Source organism: Cebidichthys violaceus, unplaced genomic scaffold (genome assembly GCF_023349555.1).
Source record: "Cebidichthys violaceus isolate CVI_PGR_0920_01 unplaced genomic scaffold, fCebVio1.0.p SCAF_8, whole genome shotgun sequence".
In the NCBI taxonomy this organism is placed as follows: Eukaryota; Metazoa; Chordata; class Actinopteri; order Perciformes; family Stichaeidae; genus Cebidichthys; species Cebidichthys violaceus.
The window spans coordinates 1,266,306-1,276,975 of NW_027176964.1; the positions used below are offsets into that span (position 1 = coordinate 1,266,306).

Sequence of the window (10,670 nt, forward strand, 5' to 3'; positions counted from 1 at the left end):
AGGACAAGAGTGTCTAATAGATGATGTTTGATGCTCATTTTGCAGCCGTGGGTTGATGAGCTGTAAACAGGCAGTGGATGGAGGAGGGGCGAGAAGAGAAGGATGCTGATGAGAAGGCCAGATGGGGGTGGTGGACAGACATTAAAGGAGGTGGCAGAGGGGGACGTTGTCTTCCTCATTCGTGGTTTCCAAGGGTTACCATCGTCAGGCAGCAGGGCGTTGCTAGGCAGGCGTCCTTGCGTGATGATGATGACGACAAGAGACGGAGGGAAGGACCACGAGGAGGGCGGTTATATGGAGGTGTAATAATTGTGTCGTTGTGACCTCCATCACACAGTCAGCAGACGCCTGCTGACAGCACACTGCTCTACAGCCGTCATAGAGGAGACATTCAGACGTTCAGCTTACATTTCATACATGTTTACAATCAGCTAAGGGAGTCAAAACACAAGCACATAGTGGTGTAACGGACCACCGTCGGACCCCGCCTCACGGTTCAGCATGTGGATTACTTTAGTAAAATATGACATCTGGACATCATTTATGCTTCTCTAGTCTCTGATAATGTTACATTGTAAACAACCAATCCTCGTTTAAATTGACAGAAGAGCTAGTTAACGTTAGCAGCACCGCTAACGGTCAACGAACGAAGGCTCACTTCAGTGAACGAGTATTGGAAGAAGATATATTATAACGTAATCAGGATGCGTTCACATGTAATCTCGTGAAATTAAGTTTTTCGTGAAAAAAAATTTAGTGTTTTCACAACAACATAAATAGATATTATAGATGAATTATGAGCAGTTTACATTAGCTCTAATAATACATCATTAAAACAAGATTTGTTTTAATCCACAAAATTCTTTTATTTCCCTATCATTTGAATTGTCATTTTTTATAAAGAAGGACCAGCTGCTCTAATCAAACAACAAAGGATGTATGTATCTGCCAATATGAATCATCAATGATCAGCAATTAGTAACGTGATCAGGGATCTCTAAAAGGTAGATTTTGTCCCTTTTTCTTTTGTGCTGATCCGATCCGTGAGTGTTATGACGACAACATGACACCTGCAATACGGAGCAGGAGAAAACCACCTGAGGCAGCAATCACAACCTGCTGTGCCTTCAGATGGTGAGAGTGGCTACGATCACCTGAGTGGAGAACTATTATGTCACAGCTTCTCGAATGAGGGAATAAACGCTTCTCATCACGCGTGGGTAATTCTGAATGTGGAAAGGCTTTCATGAAACAAAAAAAAGCCTGCCGGGTGAGCGAGCGGCTGGTTATAGAGAACAGGTTAACGAGATATTTGACTGGACGAATGGGAGGTGGATTAATTTCTCCGGCTGAGCAAACACAGGTCTGATTCAGCACAAGAGGGCAGATGAGATAAGCACATTCACTGTAAGTGGTAGGCCTACAGTAGATAACAAAAAAATATGTATGCCAACCACGAGAAAGCTTTGACAAGCACATGGGTTTAAGAGCAAAAACAACCCAGAGCAATATTCTGCATGAACGTCAAGAGGAGATGAACAACGTGGCAACGCTAGACTGAACAGAAACCACAGCTCTGCTCTTCACACGAGGAAACCTGGACAGACAGACGGTTGATCTTTTAACTGGAGCCCGTCAGTCCTAGAGAGCGGGCTTTAGCTGTGTTTCAGTTTGACCAGGTAGAAGGCATCCCTGTTGTACTTACTGTATCCAGGGGACAACGTGTTGAGCGATGAAAGATTCATTTTGGAGCTTTGAGCTAACACCAGCATGCCAACAGTGACAATATTAAAATGCTGATGTTAAGCAGGTCCCCATCTTAGCGTAGCGCGTTAGCATGCATATTAGCGAGTAACATGAGTACTGATGGACAGGACGAGAGTTTGACCGGATGGTGGCGCCTTGGGGACCTTGAATGCCTGAACCAAATTTCACGGCAATCCATCAAACATGTATTGAGATACTTCACTCTGGCTAAAAATAAATGAAAATGAATACCACAACTAATACAAACTAATACAATTAACAGTAGAATCAAAGCAGATTTGGGTTGAGCTTCTCTACGGGGGTGTCTAGTGGTGATTTCAGAGTACTTTTAAGACGAGGCTGTCCGCCAGGAAAGTCAATGATGACGATGGAGCCTTTCCTATTAATAGAATGAGGCATCAATAAGAGGCTCATTTTGGCCGGATGCTCCAGGTGGTTTTGCCTCATTTTCTTCATTCATCAGTGGTTCGTGCTGCAGACTGATGGAGTTTTGAGATACTGCTCTGCTCACTTACAGCAGTAACCTGAGGCTGAGCAAGGTCGGCCGATTGCACTGCAATCCCTGCTGGGTTAGTCTGTCCTCCTACAGGAGCTCCTACTGAGGTGTCTTCATTAGGGATGTCACGAGAACCAACACTTCTGTACCGAGTCCCTGCCGAAGAGGGTACTGGTTTTTAAACAGTATCGCGCGTACCTTACAGATGCCTTAACATCCAAAAGGATACAGTAAATTCACTATAACACAGCCTGTTTGTTCCTCTGATAATGCTACATTGTGAACAACAAACCCATGTTGAAATCTGTAGGACAGCTGGTTAATGTTAGCCGCTAGCAGCCAGTGGACAGCACAGCCCTGCTTGGCTAAGTAACAGCTAACATTAATGAGAGTCCATCGAGTTAGATTATGATGAGTGTCAGTATCATGAGTAGTACAGCTATAGCTAGACCCTCAATGTATCCATGGTTGTTGGTGCCAGACGGGCTGGTCTGAGTATTTCAAAAACTGCTGATCTACTGGGATTTTCACACACAACCATCTCTAGTGTTTACAGAGAACGGTCCCAAAAAGAGAAGATATCCAGTAAGCGGCAGTTGTGTGGACTAATATGCCTTGTTGATGTCAGAGGAGAATGGACAGAGTGGTTGGAGATGATAGAAAGGCAACAGTAACTCAAATAACCACTCGTTACAGCCAAGGTACGCAGAACACATCTCTGAACGCACAACACGTGGAATTTACAGCAGCAGAAGACCACACCGTGTCCACTCCTGTCAGCTAACAACAGGAAACTGAGGCTACAACTCACACAGGCTCAACAAAACTGGACAACAGAAGATTGAAAAACGTTGCCTGGTCTGATGAGTCTTGATTTCAGCTGCGACATTCAGATGGTAGGGCCACAATTTGGCGTAGACCACATGAAAGCATGGATCCACGCTGCCTTGTATCAACGGTTCAGGCTGCTGGTGGTGGTGTAGTGGTGTGGGGGGGTATTTTCTTGGCACACTTTGGGCCCTTTAGTACCATTTGAGCATCGTTTAAACGCCACGGCCTACCTGAGTATTGTTGCTGCCCATGTCCATCCCTTTATGACCACAGTGGACCCATCTTCTGATGGCTACTTCCAGCGGGATAATGCACCATGTCACAGAGCTCAAATCATCTCAAACTGCTTTCTTGAACATGACGATGAGTTCACTGTACTCCAATGGCCTCCACAGTCACCACATCTCAATCAATAGAGCACCTTTGGGATTTGGAGGAACGGGAGATTCTCATCATGGATGTGCAGCCGACAAATCTGCAGCAACTGTGTGATGCTATCACGGAAGGAGGAATGTTTCCAACACCTTGTTGAATTTATGCTACGAAGAATTAAAAGGCAGTTCTGAAGGCAAAAGGGTTCCAACCCGGTACTAGCAAGGTGTACCTAATAAAGTGTATGTTGCAAGTACAGAATACGTGTTAAACAGCATTAAGACGCATTCACACATTTCAGAAAGGATCAATGACACATTGAGAATCAGTCTCTATTTTAAAAAAAAACACAAACATAGCCGCACTATAGGCTCCTTTTGTTTGAAAGGAATATGTGTTTACAGTAACCAGAACACAGTGACGTGAAAAGGAATATCTTAGATTAGAACTTTCCAGACTGTGTCACACACACTCACCTTTTAAGTCAAAGGACGTCCTAAAATACCCGAGGTATACCTCAAAGGTAAAGAGCTACAAGAACTAGTTAAGGATCGGCAACTAACGGGTGTCCGTGGCTAAGTGGAGAGCAGGGCCGCCTTTCAACCAGAGGGTCGGTGGTTCGATCCCCCGGCAATGTCAATGTGTCCTTGAGCAAGACACTTAACCCCAAAATTGGGTTAATTTAAAGCGTTTACGGTGTGTAGATAGATACTGAATTGTAAGTCGCTTTGGATAAAAGCATCTGCTAAATGACTGTAATGTAATGTAACTAGGAACAAAACTGTGTGCAACTAATGAAAAAGAAAGCCTGAATACAGGCCAGACATTTATGGTACAAAGCTACACTGAAAACAAACAAACTGCACTCTTAGGTTGTAAGCCAACAAGTTTTTTTCTTCCTCCCCAAAATGTTGTCTGTGCAAACCTTTACAAGGTTCATCTGCTTTAACTGACTGGTGTCTTCCTCATTCTCGGAGGGCAGTGGTAAAAAACAGGTTATTTTAAAATGTAGAGGAGCAAAATGATGGTTCATTACAATAAAAACTGATATGAATTGAAAATAATTGATAAACCTCATAACATTTCTAAAAGGTAAGAGGCTACTGGGTTAACAAAAAAAATCACTTCCATCTATCAATGATAATCATGCTGAAACAATTGCTTCTAAGTATATCATTAGTAAACTATAAGTACTACTATCGTTAATAAAATGACCCATTCTAATGTTTTTAATCGTTTTATTCAATTATAAAAGTAAATCGTTGGTTACAGCTTCAAAGATGCCAAGTAAAAATACCAAATTTGGACTTTTTTTAAAAAACATTTTATAAACCTAACATAAAAAGAGATTATTAGATAAATAATTATTCTAGCATAATTTTACCAACTGATGTTTTTTTTGGGCTGGTGTCAACTTAGCGTTAACCTTCGTGAAAACAACCTCCTCTTCTCTCCTCTTACTCACTACAATGTGTGACTTGTGTCAGGTCGTATTTGGATTAATCAACTCACTTAACTCTGATCAAGTTAAACAATCAGATCAATATTTGACAGAACCAGAATGACTTTTGATATGCTGAGACGCGGACTGTTCATTGCTCGTGAAAAATGAATGTTATTTCAGAAATGTTATTGGAAATATTGTGTTAGTGCTTCGAAAATATCTCGTCTCTTTGTATCTCGTGTCTTTTTCTAGATTTACTCCTCAATTATATCTCAGTGTATACTGATTTACCTCTAGGTCCAATGTGAGCAGGGTATGGCCAGACATAGCACGGCCAAATAGTGTGGGATTATGTAAAGTGATATCAAAAACTGGCTCCTTTACGCAGAACAAAACATTACATTCAGAGTAATAAAACCATGTTTTACCGATTGTGCAAAAAAAACAAGTTTTGGAAGTTTCTGTGGAACTCTGACAAGGTCGTCGTCGTCACCCCCCCCCCCCCCCCCCCCCCCCCAAAAAAAGAAACCAAAACTAGTTAAATCACACAATAAGGAAATGGCTGTTATGAGGAGACTGAATCTTTTTTACAGGACGTTTACCTTTGCTGTTCCATAACTCATTTCTGTTGAATACGTTTGTAAAAGCAAACAGCTGAAGGTCCACAATATATTCTGTCTTCCCTTCCTTTCTTTCTATCTATCCAATCAAAAGGGACAACAGGACCTATGATGTTAGAGCGAAACGTGGACGTACGCAATGTCTGCAACTTGTGTTGTTTTGTGGAAGGGCTTCAGTACAGCAGAGAAGTGTTTGGGATTTTCTGGCAACCCACAATGACATTTAGGAGCAAGTGTAATGTTACAGTGTGTATCTATTGGAGGTGCACAAAATAACACGCACACCTGTACAATCAAATGCAATTGAAGACATCAGCTCTGCAGTCAAAACTATCTCAAAGCGTGTGTGTGTGTACACACACACACACACACACACACACACACACACACACACACACACTACACTTTAGGGTGGCTCTGAACTACCAACACAGACATTTCATATTATTTCCCCCCAGGTTACATTATCAAACGATTAAAGCTAATACCTGTGAAACGGAAACCTGTTGTCGCAATGATCATTTGTACCCTCTCATGTTGGATTTTGAAATCCTTAAAGGAGCCTGGACCACACTCGACCAAATTAGAAAAACACACACTGCTTTAGATGCGTGTACTGCACACGGGACTGTGCAGAGTATTTCTGGTGTAGACCTGCATGTAATCAAGCTAAGCTGCATCTCTCTTCAGCACTCACTATTAGAGATAAACAACAACAGCAGGCAAAAACAGGTTTCGCAACATCACTGTAGTAAACTTCCAGCCCACCACAGTGATCGTCTAAAATAAGTCAACACGTGTGCGCATTATGAATCTTTCCCCACTGTGTTTAAATAACTTCCACTATAATAACTGCCTTGCTTTGAATGTCTATACTAACAATGTAAGTAAGTGCATGAATAACAATATTCCATAATAACTTAATTACCTTAAGTGGAGAAACCTGTTTGGATCTTGACTGTATATTCAGCTCATGTCTTTGGTTTAGCTTCCTGTATTGGATAATCCTCATAAATGTCTCCCTCTACCTGAGAGCTGCAGTTAACCCTGACTGTTGTGTTTAAACACAGGGCAGCATCATTAGAATGCAGCAGTATCACCAGTGCACCTGCTGCTATTCTGCGAGCTAACCGAGCAGGCCGCTCATCAGGACAGACAGCTAACGATAACATCTGGTCAGAAATAACGAAAGTGCTCTACGCCATTTTAGGGAATTTTATAGGCTTTAGCTTGACGTGTTGGCCTTCTGTGACAAGAAGCTAAGCTAATGTGAAATGTGTCATTTCATGATGCGTCCACGACAAAAAGAAACTATTATCATTATTATCATTGTCTATGAAACAAGACGAATGAGCCGTGAAATGCCGCTGGGACAGCTGTTTGCTAAACATTTAGTGAAACCGCTAATACTAACTAGGCAGTCAGCTAGGCTAGCCGTGTGGCTAACACCCCCACCCTCGACGCAAACGGACAATAGGCCCAACTGTGTCAACAACTGCTACGCGAAAGTAGTTTAGGAAAATATTGTGTTAGAGTGTCTGTGTCTTATTTCCTGTCACTGTCAGGGTGTTTATTATACAATATACGTATGTTAACGTTGAAGAATTGGAGCTGTCATCCCACCCCTTGCCTCTCTGCTTTTACCACGTCATTGGACTATCCAACACTGCGGAAATACACCAATAGCTAAGAGCTAGCTGGATGCTAACTGGCAGTCTAGCTGGCACTTGCTGCGGCTTACCCGTGTCTCCGATGATGATGTATTTGAAGAGGTACGCATACGCCATGGCCCCTGGTTTGTGCAGTCAGCTGTCTCGCGCGTTACACCTTCGTTAAACCGAGTGTGAACCGTGTGAAGAAGGTGGCTGACAGCTTGTTAGCCTGTTTTTCTCTGTCGGTGTTGAGGAAGGAACAATAAACAGCCAGAGCCTCGGCTCTACGTCACACGGTCCGCCCTCGCCACGCTACAGTATGATGTCTTCAGGGTCTGCTCGGAAAACTCACGATATATTTTTGTGGCGCGGTTACTCCGTTTTTTATTGCAATAATTGAATGGAAGTCAGTTTAAATATGAACTATTATCACATGTTGGGTTAAAGGTAAATTATGCAAATTAATGTGTTAAGGAAACATTTGTATAACAGGTATTCAAATGGTTGCAAAAATACAAAGAAAATAACTGTATGTTACTGTTCCTGTAATGTTCATGTTTAAAAAAAGAAACAACTGCTGTTGACTGTTTGCTTCCATGAAGCCAGTACGAAGATGATCCATCTTGCTGTTGTAACCTATAAAACAGCCAATTGATGGCAGCAAGTATACAGTGTTAAGTTAACTCAGTAGTTCAGAGTTAAAAAACAACAATCTAAAAAGCAGCTGAGCTGTAGTGGCTCATTCTGTCCTGCAGGGGGAAGCAAAGTGCTGTATTATAAAGATAACTTTTTTTTCTGTGCGTTCTTCTTTGTGTGTTTATTCTTATTATTGAGTGGTTACAAAGACAGTGCATATCAATACATATTGCCAGAGTTTTCGATCATCTGTAATCTATGGACAGATGCTACAGCCATCCTAAGAAAAAAAAAACAACAACATTAAAATGACAAAAGTTATTGAAATCAACTATAAGCATTAAGAGCAATAGTAAAAAAATAATGCTATTATTGTTAGTAGATATTATCATACAGGACACCATTACACAATCAAAACATGCAACACAAAAGCATATAATAAAGAACATGCAAAGCAATGAATCAGGAAATATCCATATCTGTTATTAATAGAAATATGCACTAAAATATAAAATACTTTTCTGGTTAATTTTTGTTAACGTCTGATCTATGTGGTTTTTTTCTTTCCTGTGTTTATATGATTTAAGAGAAGGTGAAAAAAGGTTTCATAGGATAATCTTTCTAGACTCCTTAAAATAAAATTACGAAGACAATTATATTTTATAATAGCGCTCAGATGAGACAACAGGCCAGTTGTTGCCTTTCATTGTACCCACACAGGACGTAAAATCATTCGCAAATAAACAGTGAGGTCCGACTGCATGCTGCCATCTTACATGCTAGTTTATGAAATAACGGATTTAAAGAATAGGGGAATTATGGATCACAACAATAGAACAAAATTACAGTAAACTGAGGCACAATGGGTGAACAGCACAAACTGACCTCTACGGGTTTTTTTGATCAAATGTTCCACATTTTGGAAAAAGACAATAACAACCAATATAACACAAGCCCCAGCAATTATCAGCCAAAAAACCTTTGCATTTCCTGCATTACATTATCTGTTTGCTAGCTTGCTAAATTATTAGCCTCTGTGTCTACTAGCAGCGGTGTTCATGTGACTTAACCACGTTGAACGCCAATCAAATCACGTACACGGATCAACGTGTCGTAACCACGCGCTCACAAGTTCGATTTGAGTACAGCCTTCTGGGAGTAAAGTACATTCTATGATTATCGTTCAGGTGGATTTGTTGGCGATCGAGATCACGATCACCCACACAGAACATCAATCGAATCCTCCAAGGTAAGGTCCTTATAAGAGCATTCAAGAAGGTAAGTAAGCAGAGACAAAGCCCCTGGAGGTCCCTCTATAAGAGATGAGTTTGTAAAATGGATGTTGTTTTGGCTGATCCCACGGGACTCCATAAGCCCAAACGGGTGGTCCAAATTAGATAAGGTTTTACATTGCTTAAGATAACTTTGAATTTATTATGATACCAATCTAAATTGAATAACTCAGCCTCATTTTAATTTCAGCTGAACTTGAAAATGCATTTAGACACAGAATGAGGACTGTGGATGTATTCCTTTTATCTCTTGCATTGGAATAATGTTAGTAAGGGATCTCCTCATGACCAGGAAGGACAGGAGGAACAATTAAAGCAACCAGTGACTCTTTCAAATGTACAGATGGGCATGTGCACTGATTACGGAATTACTTTAAAGGGTGCCTTTGATATAGAAAATACACTGGGGTCCTCTTTGAGTGGATAAAACATGATGAAGTGCCTTCTAGGCTGCACTTCCAATGGAGAAAACATGATGAAGTGCCTTCTTGGATGCTTGTACGGTAGATAAAACATAAGAAAGTGCCATCTAGGGTGCCCTTCTAATGGAAAAAACACTGGGGTCCCCTTCGAGTGGAGAAAACATGATGAACTGTCCTTTAGGCTGCTCTTCTGGTGAAGAGAACACGATAATGTGTCCTCTAAGATACCCTTCCAGTGGATACAACATTATGAAGTGCATTTTTAGATGCCCCTACGGTAGATAAAACATGAACAAGTATCCTCTTGGGGGCCCTTCCAGTGGAGGAAAGATGATAAAGGGACCATATGATGTTCTTCCATTGGAGAAAACACGATGAGGGATGTCCCTACAGATAAAGCACGATAAAGGGCCCTCTGGGGTGCCTTTCCAGTGGACTGCCATATAGGCTGAACATTTTCTGCGCAGCTGGTGCCTTTTTTTTTTTGCAGCTCCTTGAGCAAAAAGTAAGAGCTCCGGTTCACAATGTAGACATGGGAAGTGTGTGGACATTTTGCATTTACACATGAACACATTTACTTTTTGAATTGTTTGACTTGACGAGACCTGTTATTGGTTCACTGGCGCCCTCTGAGCTGTTACTTGCACTTTATTTTTACATTTTATTAATTCATGCATCTTTCAAATGGGTGGCACAACCTCCCAACTGTGGACGACTGTGGCTCAGTAGTGGAGCGGGTCGTTCAATCAGAAGATCAGCGGTTCAAACCCCCGCTCCTCAAGTCATGTTGATGTGCCCTTGGGCAAAGACACTTAACCCCAAAATGCTCCTGTAGGCTGTGCCTGTGGTGTATGAATGGATCAGGATGGTTAAATAATCCTGATGGACATGGTAGCCCCTGACATCAGTGTTTGTAAGTCCATTTATTATTTACTCGTCCCTATACTAATGAAGTGCAGTCGAGGTCCTGCTTTGAGTTCCACCGAGAGGAGACAGGGGAGCTCGGCTGCATTTAGATGGCTTCAAGGACACTTTCCTGATAAGGAATGTAGGGCAATTAACAGCAGCTGCCTGGAGGACATGGATTAAGAAAAGAAGAAATGAAACAGGGAAGAACAAAAAAGGGAATGTGAACTAT

At 41.5% G+C, this 10,670-nt stretch overlaps 1 protein-coding gene across 1 annotated transcript in view; it reads right to left on the reverse strand.

Moving 5' to 3' along the window:
- rab2a (RAB2A, member RAS oncogene family) overlaps positions 1-7,483 on the reverse strand; it is a 28,059-nt gene extending 20,576 nt beyond the window's left edge. The window contains exon 1 of the mRNA XM_068737534.1: positions 7,272-7,483. Within this exon, the coding sequence (XP_068593635.1) occupies positions 7,272-7,317 (46 nt within the window). The 5' untranslated portion in view covers positions 7,318-7,483. The remainder of the gene's footprint in view (positions 1-7,271) is intronic.
- Positions 7,484-10,670: the final 3,187 nt, after the last annotated feature.